The 16,554-nt window shown below is 41.5% G+C and overlaps 1 protein-coding gene across 5 annotated transcripts; it reads left to right on the top strand.

Annotated features, from left to right (window-relative positions):
• Positions 1–5,942: 5,942 nt before the first annotated feature.
• LOC124953643 (probable Na(+)/H(+) antiporter nhx-9) lies at positions 5,943–16,449 on the top strand. Of its 5 annotated transcripts, none has more exons than XM_047505326.1 (20): positions 5,943–6,139; positions 6,205–6,799; positions 6,871–7,567; positions 8,011–8,274; positions 8,844–9,040; positions 9,312–9,568; positions 9,970–10,187; positions 11,091–11,293; positions 11,389–11,478; positions 11,801–11,871; positions 12,097–12,312; positions 12,460–12,616; positions 12,767–12,907; positions 13,077–13,146; positions 13,217–13,321; positions 13,429–13,506; positions 13,590–13,754; positions 13,856–14,044; positions 14,160–14,318; positions 14,573–16,449. In XM_047505326.1, exons 3-20 carry the CDS (start codon positions 7,114–7,116, stop codon positions 14,806–14,808), a joined length of 3,270 nt encoding a protein of 1,089 aa, XP_047361282.1. In that variant the 5' UTR covers positions 5,943–6,139; positions 6,205–6,799; positions 6,871–7,113; the 3' UTR covers positions 14,809–16,449. The 5 variants fall into 5 exon arrangements, with proteins under 5 accessions (XP_047361282.1, XP_047361280.1, XP_047361283.1 ...); XM_047505324.1 differs by having other exon boundaries at positions 5,944–6,139; positions 13,408–13,506; XM_047505327.1 differs by having other exon boundaries at positions 5,945–6,139; positions 13,408–13,506; positions 14,160–14,378; positions 14,573–14,716.
• Positions 16,450–16,554: the final 105 nt, after the last annotated feature.

Below are 16,554 nucleotides of genomic sequence, written 5' to 3'. Positions count from 1 at the left end.
ATTGTACGAATTATACGTAAGCATAAATCGTTTAAAACTCACTAAAAAGTCGGTGGAAAATATTTTGTCAGAATTTGTAGGAAGAATAGCACTGATAACGTAGAAATAAAAATCTCACTAATCGCAAAACAATTTTCAGCAATTGCATTTAGTTTCTTTTTTTTTTCTTTTTCATTCGCGATCTTCTCTGAATGATGGAAGAGAGAGAGAGAGAGAGAGAGAGAGAGAGATCGACGAACAAAGAGAAAACTCTCGGACGACTGAGAGAGAAAGAAAGCGTTTAAACCTCGATAAGTCTAGAGTGCCTGTAAGTTTGTCGCGCGAGAGCGCCTTCCAACTCGTAATTGCGAGCATTTTAGACAATTGTTAAGTTCTTCGTAACACGATGAATCAGTCCTCTTTTTGTCTCTCTCTCTCTCTCTCTCTCTCTCTCTCTCCCTTTCTGTCTCTCTCTCTCTCTCCCTCTAACCGTGCATATGAACATTTGTGGGTCTTCTTCTCAGGCATCCGACGAGAATGACGAACGGAAGTAACGATTTCTCTCTTGTCTCATCTTTTGTTTTTCTCGTTATGACAAAAGTTACCTCGTTATGACGAAGAAAGATAAAGAGAAAGAGAGAAAATGCAATCTACGATGATCCTAAAGGTGAAGATGAAGAAGAGGAGGTAAGTACTAAAAGAGGGAAACGCTTTCATCAATTCGTTTCATCTCCGACGGATCGATCGTACCAGTTTATCCGTAGATGTAGGACCAGACTAATGGCATGGCTCATCCGAGGACACGAAAGGATAATAGAGACGTCGCTCTGACTGGCTTTCACCGTCGCAACGACGTAAATGTTATTGAGGGCTGCTAATTTGGAAACGTTATGTCGCCATGCTACAGCACGTCCTTTCGTTGAGCTTTCGACTTGGAGAATGTCTCAAACGAACAGGGATTCGTCGAACCCCCTATTGAGTTTCTACGATCCTTTAACAAATCTTGGATACATCGAATGCAGTTCTCCAATGTATATCTTCTTTCCTTTACAATGGATTTTAGTTCCTGACGATGATGGAAACGAACGATTTCATTTATTTGCTAATGCAAGAAAATGCTTTTCGCTCGCTTAAACGAAGATATTGTTCAGATTTATTCCAATAGAACGGATTAGAATTAAATAATCTTCTTTTTTTTTTTTTATTTATAAAATATTTTTCTCTCAATGTACCGTCCAATTCCATTCGACGCGTCGATCGAAAGTATCATCGAAATACATTAGTAAAACTATTCTCAGAAGCATTCTCTTCCTTTCCCACTTTCGTGTGAATTCGAGGAAAGCGGTCCACGCCTCTCGAGATCACGAAAATGCCCATTATTCACTGAAGAGCCCCGAACAAATCCGGAAACGTCGAGTTACCTTCTCAATTTTTATTACCATTGTACGCCATACCTCCTCTCTCTCTCTCTCTCTCTCTCTCTCTATATATATATATATATATATATATATATATATATATCTATATATATCTATCTATCTTCTATCTATCTCTCCGTCTATCCTATTTTGTCACGTGTCGTTTCATTGTTAACGAGTAAAAGTTTAAAAAGATAAGCGATAAACGAATAGAATCGTCAAGTGCCAAGGACAAATAATAATTTTGGAAAAGATATATTCTTTTGTAACCGAGTCCCGTTTATTTCCGTTATCTTTTTTTCTCTCTCAGTTAATTCCCTACTATAAACGATAAAAACAATAATTTCACGGGTGTAAGCTCTGATTTATGAAAATATTCGAGTAACGAGTCACGGATAAAAGCCGAATTAAAACTCATTCGGCAAAGGTTTACCACTTTATTCTGGTTTTGTCGTTTCCACCCTCGTTTCCAGCACCGGCCTGGCACGGCCGTGAACAGGCACCCTCTTTTCGTGCGCGGCCGTCTCGCGACTCTTTGTCGTCGGTAAGCGAATGCCTCGGAGATAACGAGGGTTCTTCGGGTTTATTTCAAGTCGCCAAAGTGCGATTGCTTCGTGCTAATGCCTGCAATTTATTCGCAAGATCCAAATGTATGTGTTCCCTTAAATACCAACGTGCAGACCATTAGATACGATCTAATCTCTTTCTATCGTCAAACAACACGTTCCGAGTAAAATTAATCGATGGTGAATATATTAAAGAAGTGAATATATTTCGATTCGTTTGTGTTAAGATTTCGTTTAAACGAACGAATTAACTTAATATCGTTCATTGAAAATCGAAACTAATAAAGCATCGTAGAATTAACGTACCACGAGAGAAAACTCTCTTTCGAGCAACCCCCCAGAGATTTAGAATCTCGTCACCCTTCTCGTATCGCTCCCATTCTTATCCACATTTCAGCCCTCTCTCTTCCCAACGACGACGACGACGACGACGACGACGACGACGACGACGACGAACCATGGACCATCCCCGTATCGAGCGTCTCGAGAGCGGGGAGAAAAGGGTGTACTCGATGACGTGTCCTTCTCAGCGAGACGAGCCATCTCAAGAAGATGCGATTGCACGAGGGAGTTGTGTGGTGGCTTGTATCCCGTAACAACCGCATGACGAAGTAAATGTTTTTCAAGAGGGTTGCGTTGCTTCGCAATACGATTCGATCCACGCCTCGCAACGCGATCCGACACGGTGCGTCGATGAATTATCGTCTTGCGCGGGCGCAATCGCTTTACAATTTCAATACCCTCTAAATGATTCAGGAATAGCGCTCGGACCGATGGAAAATCGCTTGGCTGTATAATATGGACGGTACGGTTTATGCACGATGCATAATTTAAACGGGTATGCCAATGACCCAGACTAGTTTCATTGATTACTTCGCGGGCGTGCGTTCGTGTTTCCCTTGTATTCAGTACGATCCACCCTCTCTATCGACGTTCTCGTCGATCGCTCCGATTCACCGACGATGCTCTATCTTTTTCTATGCGAAGGAAAATTGCTAAGCAAAATAAAAGGCAAATTTACATTGAAATCGTTCCTAACATTATTCTTCGTTACTTTTGAAAGTCTCGTTGTAATGTTAATTCATAAGGACAATCGAACGAGTGGACATGACCAGGAACGTTCGACGTAGTCGTTGGTACGCTCGTGTGATTTCTACCGGTATAGAGAATTACGTCGCCGAAAGTAATTACCTTTCGACAAATGCTCGAAAGGTAATCGATCCTCTGTGTGCCGTTTCTACGTATACAGCGACATAACGATGCTACAAAATAGAAGCAAAGGTAATTACCAAAGAGAGGTTCGTTTGATTAGTAGGAAAATATCGTTTGGATTAAATACGTCGATGAGTCTACGTCAATATTCATCGAGTGAATCGATATGCCATGATTTTTTCGAAACGTAACAATGTTACAAAGAGAAAAAGAAAGAGAAAGAGGAAGAGAGAGAGAGAGAGAGAGAGAGAGAGAGAGAGAGAGAGAGCATATAATTATTATCGACTTTTGAACGTGTTAAAAATGGGAAAAGTGCCAAGGCTTTCGATTAGGCAACCTGGCGAACTCGAACGTTTCGTGTATGAAAATCCGATAAATTATACAGATATTTCCAATAAAATTGAACAATTTCAAGAGTGTCCTTCTCTTCGTCGAAATTCCATCGGATACGATCAAAAATGCCACTTCTCTTTTCTTTTAGAGAACATTTATTTTTACGATTTAATATGATTTATGGAAAAAGCGATGTACACACGAAAAATTTTCACCTCTCGGCCCCGTCGTTTAAACTCCATCTCTCTCTTGGTTCTGATTAAAGAGTACCAGGCATTACGAGTTTAGGTATTAAAGAAGCGAGCTTCGTTTTAAAGAAAGCTTTGAACTTCGAAATGGGAGCACCTTATAAGAAGAGCAGTATAAAAGAAAAAAGTTTTGCGCCTGATCGTTTATATCGCTCGTTAACGAAGTTAAGCCGAGGCAATGATTCTGGATATAAAAGATGATTGAAATTTTCTGAACATTTTTCTAATTTTCCTATTCCAATTCTACTATTGACAATGTCAAATCCAAATCTATTTGCAAAGAAAGCTGCATATAGATCTAGCCATATTTCTAGCCGTATTTCTAATCGTATGCATTAATATTTTTAATGAAGACTTTGAAAGCATACTTAAACGCTATGAAGGACTAACCGCGTAAATCCTTTTTATCCTTCGAGCAACACCAATCTTAGAAAGACGAGAGAAGGAAAGGAAAGCGTTTCACGGCACTTCGACCCAATTTGCTTGCGTAAATCCTTCGAACCTGTAAATCGCGGAATGGTTTTAATACACTCCACAGGAATAGAGATAGAGAATTTCGTCGTAACATGCGTCTCTTGAGAGAAACGGAGAGGGAAATGGCATTACGTTGTAAGTTATTCTCTCTATCTCTCTGTACGTGTTAAAGATACACTCTCAGAAGGGCCAAGAAAATTTCCATAAAAGTATCGTTACCTGAACGTTTTACTGCCTGTTTACAAGCAAGCACTCGGAAAAGAATAACTCCGCGAGAATTTTTACATGAAAATTTTCAAATTTTCTTTCACCTACCCATATCTGGCTTTAAAATCGTAAGTAGTAGAAGATAAGTCGAATCGTTTCGAGGATAAACTATATTGGTTGTGTATGAAAGGCAAAGAAATCTTTGAGACATCAACTACGATAAAGTTTCCTTGGAAATTAAGGATGAGGGGGTTTTGTATATAAGGTACGTCGTAATATCAACGGCCAATGAGCCATGCTCGATAGAATTCTTAGTCATTAAAGTGCCATTAGCCTGTACATGTCCGTCATGAAAATTAATGGCAGTTTGTGCGTATCGGACGAGACCTCCACACCATTCCCCGATTCCTCTTTTCTCTTCCTCCCTCCCTCCCGTGTTTACGACTTGAGTTTTCCCCAAAACGAGGACACGTTCAGCGAAGCGTCCTTCTGGTATAACTTATTTCGAGCGAGAGTAGCCATGCAAGAGTTATAATACTACTTGCTGACGACAGTAGCAAGAAAAGATATAGATAAAGAATGCCAATATAATTAAAAATATTTATTATATTTATATGAATTGATTCAAATGAGATTTTACTCTCTATATTTGATTTTCGCACCAAGAAAAAAAGAAATATTCGTCGAGATTAAAAGATCGGTGGAAATAGAAAAAGAGAAAGATAAGGAGATACGAAAAGCTACGATGAGCTTTCGATGGGAACGACGATGAGTTCTCAAGATTCTTCGAGCGAGTCTTACGGTTAGTAAAACGGTTATAAGGGCAGTCGAGCATTTTGCTGGCGCATCGACGACAAGGTCAAGGGTAAAAGGTGTCTCCAAGATCCGGCGACGTGACGCTGCCGCTTTAAGGTCGCTCTCGGCCAAACTCCGTGACCTCTGATATATCACATACTATACTCGTGATAAGATATTGATAGGCCATATTGAAGCATTTTCGAATTCTCTCACAGCGGCTGAGAAATTTGAAAAATTCAGAGTCTATTATTTGGAAGAGTATAAACGTTTTAACGTCGAACGAATTAAAGGACGAACGATCGAGGGAAATGTCGTCGAGAGGCGGTGTAGCAGGCGAGGAGCCGGCTACGTGCGTGTATATATATACATATATATATATATATACACACATATATATATATATATATATATGCACATGATGAACAATTAATACATCGGCACCTTAATACCGAAATACTCGCGAGAAAAAAGGTGGAGTAGAGCGATCTAAAAAAAGAACTTTAAGAATGACTCTTCTTGGAAAAATCCTCCTTGATTCTCAAATAAATGTCTCACCCTGTATATGTCTAGGCGTCGCGACGCTTGCGCGAGTTTCAGCAACGATCAGCTGGCTGGAAGCTTCTAGCTGGCGAGGGAAAGCGAGAGAGAGAGAGAGAGAGAGAGAGAGAGAGAGAGAAAGATGGAGCTATATACGTAGGGGTAGAGAGAAAGAGAAAGAAGGGGGAAGAGAGAGAGAGAGAGAGAGAGAGAGAGAGAGAGAGCACGCGCGTACACCCGTTTAAAACACATCAGTAGAGAAGCTGAGGGCGGACTAGTCGGGAGAGCTAGGCACGTTTTTGGCATTGTCCTCGAGCATTTCAACTCGTCTTCCTCCACCGGCAATACTCCTCTACAGTTAAAAGCGGTAAATCTTCTTTACAATGTTTGGTTGAACATCGTATTTATAAGTCTGGTTTACGTTCAACATAGATCGTGATCATCTCGTGGAAGTGGTAGTTGATCGTGCAGTGCTGCCGTGACGGTCGATCGAAACACGCCACAAGGTGGGTCGTATTCTTTAACGAACCCTGTTCACTTTGGGACACGATGCCGCAACGCCGACCTCGTCATCGTCGATATCTACCGTCCTTCTCTTATATCTCATCCTCTTTTTCGTCATCGTCACCGTCGTCGTTCTTCTACTACTCGTCGTCGTCGTCGTCGTCGTCGTCGTCGTCGTCGTCGTCGTCGTCGTCGTCGTCGCCGTCGTCGCCGTCGTCGCCGTCGTCGGCCATCTCAGCGCGACTCCCAGCATCTAAGAAAATTGTCTATCGGCCTGGACCGGCGTGAACCTGTCAAGATTTCCCTCGAAGATCATCGGCGAATTTTCTGACACGACATTTATTTGGTGTATCGTTCGATTTTTGTCCTTTTTTCTTATTTATCCGTTGTGTTGATTCATTCGCCCGTAAATTTCGTTCGAGTGCCTGAAGACAGACAATCGTACGGTGCGTTGAGTGTTCATCGGTAGCCTTCCTTGAAGAACCCAGCATTATACCGTACCGGGAAAGGAGTGATATTAGAGGTAAGATATTTTCTACCGCGTTCTCCTTGAACAATATACCGACTGCTTTAACTATATCGATCCTATTACAGTCTTACGAAAAACAAAATCGGAAGATGAGTATCACAGAGACAATGAAGTTCCTAAAGGCGTTCCTTCTCAAGTTTATGTCATCCGTTATTTTTTAATAAAAAGAAAAAGAAAATACAAGGTCTGGCTCGTCGTTCGCTTCTGATGGTAAAACAACCGAGTGAAAAAAAGTACGCGGGCGGAAATAGTGGCACGTCGACAGCATCAGGATCGACGTCGTTCGAAAAGAGACCATCAAAAGACCCATGGATTCGTCAAGAAGCCTATCGTTCGCTCGCCTCCTTGTCGCTCTTCTACTCCTTCTAAATTGTCCCGAGGAAAGTCAGGCTGGTATTATAAATCTGGCCAAACGGGATGTACAAAATCAAAGGAGTAGAATACCGAACGATCGATACGCCATGCACGGACCGATCGTCGACGACGAGGAACTCCCGAGAAACCTGCACGAACCCTATCCTGGAAGTAGTTTCGGTCCAATGGGGCCACTCTACGAGTTCTCGCCCGATGAAGTCTCAACAAGGAGTCTCTCGGTATCCAATACGGCCAATATCGACTCCTCTTCGCCTTCTGAAGACGATCGAGGAGTCGATAAACCAAAGTCTGAAGTAGAGTACCACATCATGTCGGTCGAGTTCCATCGCGTGGAGACACCCTTCGTTATTGGCATCTGGATATTTTTCGCTAGTATCGCGAAAATTGGTAAGAAAATAGACATCGATGAAAATCAATCTTTCGATCCTCTTTGGGTACCTTTCGAACGTAGGGGGCTTGACCGTGTTCTATTTGACTCGACGCGTCACATTATATTTTTAGTATACGAATTCTTCCTACGAATACAGTATGAACAAAAGCGATCGACTGAGCTGACTCTGCCAAGTAGAGACCGATGCCATTTATTTCCTTTGGAATTCCTTCAAATTTCCGAAAAACAAGTACGAATGAGTCGCGAGAGTATAACGTCGCGAATTAGTGACCTCTGTCCGCTTTGTTTTGTTTGCCGATTCGCAGAGTTCACTGATCGCTGAGCCGGCGTTAAGTAATAGCCAAGACATTATGCCAGTATGAATATAGAGAACCGTAAGTTCGTTGGCACGTTTTAAGGATCAATATATAATAAATAAATTTCTTTTTCCTCGGTGCAGGTTTTCACATGGCACCGAAACTGAACAAAATCTTTCCGGAGTCCTGTTTGTTGATCGTCGTTGGAGTCGTCGTCGGACTCCTCCTGTTCCAGGCCAGCAGCGTCCACGTATCGCCTCTGACACCCGATACCTTTTTTCTCTACATGCTGCCACCGATCATTCTAGATGCTGGTTATTTTATGCCGAATCGATTATTTTTCGATCATCTCGGCACGATTCTCCTTTTTGCAGTGGTCGGAACCATTTTTAACACCCTCTCGATAGGTTGGTGCTTCGAATAATTCTTTCTTATAAGCCGCACGAGAAGAAGAAATTAAAAATAAGCATCTCTCCGCGCATAATATCTAGAGAATAGAGAGGACCGTGAAAACACGTGTAAAAATAGACGCTCGCACGCGTGCGCACTTTCCTAGGGCGCCAAGAGACGAACGGCCTCTCGAGATACGACCTTTCTGTGTCTACGTTCTCTCAGAAACTTAGCAAAGCGAACTTAGGCGAATCTTCGTAACCGACAATAGTTCCTGTTATAAATATAAACGAGATGAAACAAAATCATGTAGAAAAATATCGAAATCGTATATACTGATTAGATCTATGGGAGAACGTTTATGATTCGTGACAATTCTGGCTCTGGTCCATTAGTTCGACGTTGAAGCATCCGAAGAAACAATTAAGATGATTAACGAGACTTCAATTAGAGAAAGATGATAGGGCTCTTCCGAGAAGTCAACGATGTCGCATCTCGTTTTATTTATCCGAATGATTCGTGCATACGATCGAGCGTGAAGTAAGCGTCCTCGTCGATCATCGCACGTGTGATATTTTTGTAACAGGTGCATCCTTATGGGTCGCTGGGAAATTAAATATCTTCGGCTGCGAGACACCTCTCCTCGACATGTTCCTTTTTTCGGCATTGATCAGTGCCGTCGATCCTGTCGCCGTGTTGGCCGTCTTTGAGGAGATACACGTCAACGAGATACTCTACATCGTCGTCTTTGGGGAGAGCCTTCTCAACGATGCTGTCACTGTTGTAAGTATTCCTCATCTTGGAAATAATGTATTTCGATTCATTTTCGAAAAATTATTACAATTGACATTTTGTTCGACTTTTAAGAGAGGAAAAATGCTTTAGGAAAACAATGAAAAGGAACGAATGCTTGAAAAGAAATTCGAAGAAAGTAGAGCGCGCAAATGATATATCTTCTACGGTCTAACTAACTCTTATCGCTTGAATTTCCTCGATATATTTCATTGACTCTCATCGAGGAGCAGAGTAACAGGAAATTTGCTCTTCTCTCTAGGTACTGTATCACATGTTCGAGACGTACAGCGAGATGGGACCTTCAAGAATCGTATATACGGACATACTTTCGGGTCTAGCCTCGTTTCTCGTCGTAGCGATCGGTGGCACGATAATAGGAGTTATATGGGGATTCGCCACAGGATTCGTTACTAGATTCACAAATCATGTCCGCGTGATCGAACCTATCTTCATATTCGTCATGGCTTACTTGGCTTACCTTAACGCCGAGATCTTTCACATGTCCGGGATATTGGCGTAAGTAAGAATGCTTTCTCGTTCGAATCTATTTATTTCTTGTTCTTTTTCTTTTTTTTTTCTTTTTTTTTTTTTTTTTTTTTTTTAGCACCCTCGCTCATAACTCGTTAAAATATTAAAGTGACTTACGGTAAACATACCATGTCGATGCTATTAATGTTAATTTAATGTTAAACGGTGTCTTGAAGTAATTTCCGGAAATAATCCGTACTCGAGTAAATGATCGATCGGAAAGCCCTCCTGGTCTTCTGTTTTGCTTTGAAATAGCTATTTTAAAAAGAAATTCTTTTGCTAAATATACGAGTGTCCGATACTGAATGACGCAATTAAACCCATACATATACATGTACACTTTGATCCATACTCCATAAATCGCGATCAAGGAGAACAATTCATTACAGGATCACCTTCTGCGGTATCACCATGAAGAATTACGTCGAGGCGAATATATCGCACAAGTCTCACACTACGGTGAAGTATACAATGAAAATGCTATCAAGCAGCTCGGAGACGATCATATTTATGTTCCTCGGTGTGGCTACGGTGAACAATAAACACAATTGGAACACATGGTTCGTCGTGATGACAATAGTCTTCTGTTCTGTCTACCGGATTGTGGGTGAGTTATGGCTTTAATGAAACAACCGATAGAGATTAGGACAGAACATTTCAAAATATTCAACTGTTCCAATGTTTTATCTTGCAAGATGATGCAACTAGTCCACTCTCTCTCTCTCTCTCTCTCTCTCTCTCTGCCAGCATGCCCATTATAGTATATCAAATTCTCCATATAAATTCCAATGTTCCATATAACGTAATACGGAAACGATTGGTTGATGCTTAAATAGATAGTCCGATAGAAAAAGGTTTACGATAGTAATATTTAAGTCATTCTTTATTTTTTAAACATCATAAAGGCTCTACCATCTTGTATGACGTTAGTAAAAGTCACTTGCCCATGATATCGCATTATAAAGGAAAATCAATCGAGTAGATCGTTTTCTCTTTTTTATGCGCTGCAACATTGATCAACCAAGCTGAAATTCAATTTGAAAGAGATAACGAGCAAAGACGAGCGATGTGTTAACACTTACAGAAATGATCCGAGAGCTAAATAAAGAAAAATGCAGAACATAAAGAGAGAGAGAGAGAGAGAGAGAGAGAGAGAGAGAAAGATGGGCATTACGAAACGACATTTATTTCATTTCTTCTCTCTCGGTGAACGTTATGTCACTTTGGCTTAATGTCACGCGCTTACGGCTTCCCGTTTTAACGATAGCTTAATAGATTCGATTGTTCGGAAATTCTAATCCATAATCGGCTCCTTATGCAACCAGTGTGTCAAACTGCGAGACTTTCCAAGCTCCACGAACAACGTGGAATTGGTTTAAACCGATTGGAGTCTTTTAAAGTTAATCGCTCGCTGCGTTCGATTAGTCGAGTCAAATTAAACCGAAATTTGTCTGAAAAAGAAAGGGCATCCAGCGTCGGAAGCGTTAGACGTTCTCTCGTTGATATTTAGGGGTCATTGTCCTGACTGCACTGGCTAATCAGTTCCGTCTGCATAAACTGGACAAGGTGGAGAAATTCGTCATGTCCTATGGTGGATTGCGAGGTGCCGTGGCCTTTGCTCTTGTCTTGCTAATAGATCCAAAACACGTGAAATTGCAACCAATGTTCGTTACGACCACTATCGCTGTCATATACTTCACCGTGTTCATACAGGTAAGTCTCTGTAAGGGAAGCACAAAGAGCTTTAACGTTCTAATCATAAATTACAAAGCGTAGTATACGGGATTACCTTGATCATTCGTTTTTAGGGAATCACCATTAAACCCCTCGTTAAGATACTGAATGTGAAGAGAGCGGAGAGGAGGAAGCCTACGATGAACGAGAGAATCCATGAAAGGGTGAGGACGACATTGGGTTATATCAAAGAATTTTTTGCGTTCCCTTAATAATAATAAGTAATATCATAAGAAATTGAAGAGTTGCTCGTTGGTTTCGCCCCATTGATCGATGTTCCTTTAGCCTTGAGCGAATTTCCACGCGAAGGTCGAGAGCCGACGGATCGTACTTTTAGATACGCGCCATAAAAATAATCCTTCAATTTTCAAACCTTCGTGAGTCATGTTCATTAGCTACACAAAAACGCGTGTCAATGCAAATATTCTGCCAAAGGATGACCAGCACAAACTTTTATCCTTCCTTTTACTGGCCTTTTTTATGCAGATAATGGATCACGTGATGGCTGGAATCGAGGACATCTTGGGGAAACACGGCAATTATCACGTGCGAGACAAGTAAGTGGAATGTGAAAGGCGAGTATATACGCAGGAAATTTTATTTTTGAAAGTGGCACGAGTCCAAATACATTTTTCTATAAAAAGAATGAGACATTAATCTTTCCTTATTCTTTTAAATTCGACTTCCAACGCTTTGAAAAATAAATTTGCTTCGATCGATTTACAAACACATGATCCGATCGATGAGCAAAGGGGAAAAAAGAATGCATGATATTTTTTTAGATTCAAACGATTCGACAACAAATTTATTCGACCGTATCTCGTGCGAAATCATTATGGCGCCGAGCCGAAGATTTTGGAGACCTACTCAAAGCTAGCGATGAAGGATGCCATGGACTACATAAGACGAAACGCTTCGACGATCGGTAATATCAGTGGCACCGAGAGTATGTCCGCCATATTTCGAAATTACAGCAACACCGGACAATTCAACGGAAGGTAAAAGAATAAATTCGATTCATATCATCGTAGATACGATATCGAAGCCCCGATTGTTGCTCATCGTAATCGAGGCAGCAGCAAGGGGTTGGGTATAATAGTATCTATCTCGAATTAGAAAGAACAGTTCGTAATCATAAAACGCAGTCTCGTTCTTCCTCGTTCCAGTCCGAGTTGCAGCCAGCTCGAGACCGGCTGGAATATCGATCTCCAGGAACTCGAGTACAATCCATCGAAGAAAGATTTGACAGACGCGAGGATACATCATCTTCTGGCGGAAGAACTCTGCAAGCCTTACAAACGGGTGAGCCTCGCGAAAAAGAAAGGCGCGTGCGCGAAAAATAGTGAAAAAATATAGAGACGAAAAAACGAAACGACCGCCTTGCGACGCTGTAGGGTAGCTGTAAGAAGGGATAGCCGATTTTAATTAAACTGTAAAACGTTACCGTCGCAGCACCGACGATTGAGTTACAGTAGACACGCGGTCAACGATCGGGATCTATCGACCCAAGTCAATTATAAAATGCATATGAACATACGACGTATGATGGGGGAGCACAAGCATCGGCACAAACGTAGCAAGAAGTTACTCAAAGTAAGCTAAAAGATTATATATACGAACTCCTTCATACTAAAGTATTAATATTTACCATGCACGCCTATTTCGCTCCTCCTCCTTCTTTCTCTCTCTCTCTCTCTCCTCCCTCCCTCCCCCCCCCCTCTCTCTCTCTCTCTCTCTCTCTCTCTTCGCAATTTTCGCGCAGGACGGTAAGCAGAATCACGTGAGTTTCCCAGAGTTCCAACAAAACGGTTCGACAAAATTATTCACGCAAGGTACGTATGAAACACGATCGATAAACGACTTCCGAAGAAGTAACTTAAAGCTGCTCATACCTCCTTACAGACTACATGAATGGCGTGCTGTACGAATTGGAGAACGGGGACACCTCGAAACCTTCGAGCAAGGAAGACTGGGACTCAGCTATAACTTTCACGGCTCGTACTTCCGGTAAAAATGTCGTTCCCCCTTCATCGACCACTTTTTAATATTTCTACCGATGTTCCTTTCGATCATTGACTTCGTTACCTTGTTAGATTCGTCGAATGCTAATCCAGACGCGCATCACGCCACGGCTACTACCTCGATGGATACCATAAACACCGAAGATGCCGATATGAAGTTCGCGCGTGACGGTAGGTAATCTGAAAAAAAGAAAAGACGAAAGAACGACGTCAAAGAAAGGTATTTCATAAGGATGTTCTTTTACGCCTAATAGGCGAAAGTTATAGGGTAACGACGCCAACGGCGACGGAAACCGTGTTACCTTGGAAGCGCGAGGACGATTACGATTCGGGACATCCATTGAAACAAAACGAATTTCCTGCTTGGTGCGCCAATAAGGAATATCTCCCGTACAGCTCGCCATCCGCTACCTTCTTAGGTACACTCTTCTTTTTTATCTCTCGACTATCTCTTCTCTATTATCGTCCTAGATGGTATAGTGCGCGAAGAGAAAACAAACGAAAAACTTGATTTCCAAAGGTGCAATAGAGCAGCCGAAAGTACAATCGGTGATCGGTCTGTTTCGACGCGAGAGCGTCGGCACGCCGGATCACATCGATCGTCAGGAAACGGTGTTGCCTTGGAAGCGCGACGACGACTATGAATCCGGACATCCGTTGAAACAAAACGAGTACCTCCCGTACAGCTCGCCTTCCGCCACCTTGCTTGGTACGTTTCCCGACGCAACCCTTAATAGCTCCCGATCTATTTGTTTACGATCTATAGATTGACGAATAAAATAGGTTGAAGAATAACCTTCAGGAAAAAAATTTCATTCTCAAAGGTACGATAAAGCAGCCAAAAGTACAATCCGTGATCGGTCTGTTTCGACGCGAGAGCGTCGGTACGCCGGATCACATCGATCGTCAGGAAACCGTCGACGAGTGCGACGAGTACACGGTTACCGGGATGGAAGAGTTTTCCACGCCCACGAGAAACACAGGTAAAACGGAAGAATCGAAAAGTTAACACGTTCGAGCCGGGGACTGATGTTAGGCAAAAGGTAGGCAGTCGATTATCATTTTCGAGCACGACACTTTTAAATTCGTTCTTTTTTTTTCTCTCTCTCTCTCTCTCTCTCTTTTTCTTCAATTAACGAGCTTTTCTCACCAAAACTTACTCTCTTTCTTTATTTATTTCCTTCATTCCTTTTAATCTGACTATACTCATATTCATCTCTCAAATGATCTCTCGCAGATAGTAGCAGCAAGAGTTCTGTGCGAAGAGTGTCGATGATGGAACTAGGGACGATGGAGAGAACATTGGAGAGAAACGAGGATGGTTCTCGTTCGCTTCCAGAATGCTGGAATCCTCATAGACTAAGAATGTCGTCGTACATCTGTTCGGCCCAACTGCCAAGCCTCTCGACAGCCCTGATAACGTCCTCTTCGGAATCTTCGGAGGAGATCGACGAGGAAGAAGAGAGAGCTTGACCCTTGCAGAGGATCGAGAAATAGGCTTCGTCCTACGAAGACGTGCACCGTTGTTTACGTCGTCCTTGGCGACGACAAGCACGTCCTCGTTCCCTCCTGTCGTCTCTATTACGACGACCCAGCACACCGCTATGAGAAAATAACGGAACCTCGGTCTAGATTTTATTTCATCGATTTGCCTTAGTTCGTCCAAACGCTATTGGACAAGTTCAATCCTGGGATGATTGCGAAAGAATTGAAAGAAACGAAATTATCGAGGATGCTCTACGGGCTTTCTTTCGAATGAAAAGAGAAATTAAATTTTCTTAGAAAAACTTGGTCCTACGAGATTTCGATACTTTTCCGTTAAGAAAACAAATGTTCCTTTCGACGACATACTATAAGGTTCCCATAGAACAGGGGAGAAGAATGATCTTCCAAATCTTCCGAGAGCAAATAAGTCGCGCTCGCTTATTGATCTTATAGATCTCATGGATCTATAGGCATCGATTAGGACCAGAGCAAGCGGTCCAGCTAATTACAAGGGATAAGCGTGTGTACAAAATTGCGATCTTTCGCACTCCGAACGCTGCTGTTGCTGCTGCTGCTGCTGCTGTTGCTACACGAAGGATCGAAAAAGAAAATGCGTTTATCTTCTCGTGTAATGGCCTTAAACAATTCATGTTGATAGTGAGAGAAATAACCGTGAAAACCTCGTACGTGAGTTGGCACTTCGCCGTGGTATGTAAGTACTTGCACGAAGAATTATATCTTATATAATATCTGTGTGTGCGTGTGCGTGTGCGTGTACATAAGAAAAGTTAAAATAATTCTTAGGAATCAAAGTAGAAACGCTGTCGTTACGATCATATTATATCATATGAATGATGGAAGCTGTAAAATGGTTAAACAAACGAGCGAGGGGATTGTCCCTCGAATTGTCCGACATTCAGATTTCTTCGGATTTCGAAGCAATGAGAGACGAACGATAACGACGATAGAATACGATGGCTATTATGGAATTGAATTTGAATTGGTTCGATTAGTTGTTTTTTCTTTTCACCATAATAATAAATGCGCCACGGTATATGAAATTTGTGAAATAAAACAAGAGCAAAATGTCTGTTAGTTAATATTTAAGGTTTCACGCATATAGAGACGATTGATCTCTGATAAAATCGAATATATCGTTCGTGCTTCGTTCACCCTTTAATATAAACCCGCAAGAACCTTTCGATAAGAGAAAATATATATATATATATATATATATATATATATATATATATATGTATATATATATACATATATATTAAGCGCAATAGCATATTTTATTCGCGTCGTGTGTTCCAAATGCCGACGCTTATCTTGCGTATCGTGTTTAGACTTTAGATTCAATGATCGAGCTGTTGATCTGATCTTCTTATTCGCTAACCAAGAGGATGACTCTAGTCCAATTTTCATTGATGATAATTCGTAGAAAACGAATTCAGGACTTCCCCTCGCACGAAAAATTATTCCTCGCGGCCTCTAGCTCTCTAGACAAACAAAAGAAAAGGAACAAATACAAAGCGAAAACGTCGGAGACTACTTGTCTGTAGGCGTTAGTCTGTACGCTGTTGATTTGTTAATGGAAAAATAAAATAAATGTTTATTTCGTAAAAATATGAAAAAAAGAACTGACGCAACCTTTCCTCCTTCCATCCTCCTGTCCCTGTTTTCTAAACTGTTTTCTCGATCAAAAATCACGTTGTAATCACGTTCTGGAAA

Source organism: Vespa velutina, chromosome 13 (assembly GCF_912470025.1).
Source record: "Vespa velutina chromosome 13, iVesVel2.1, whole genome shotgun sequence".
NCBI classification, from domain to species: domain Eukaryota; kingdom Metazoa; phylum Arthropoda; class Insecta; order Hymenoptera; family Vespidae; genus Vespa; species Vespa velutina.
This window is presented reverse-complemented; position numbering and strand designations above follow the sequence as displayed.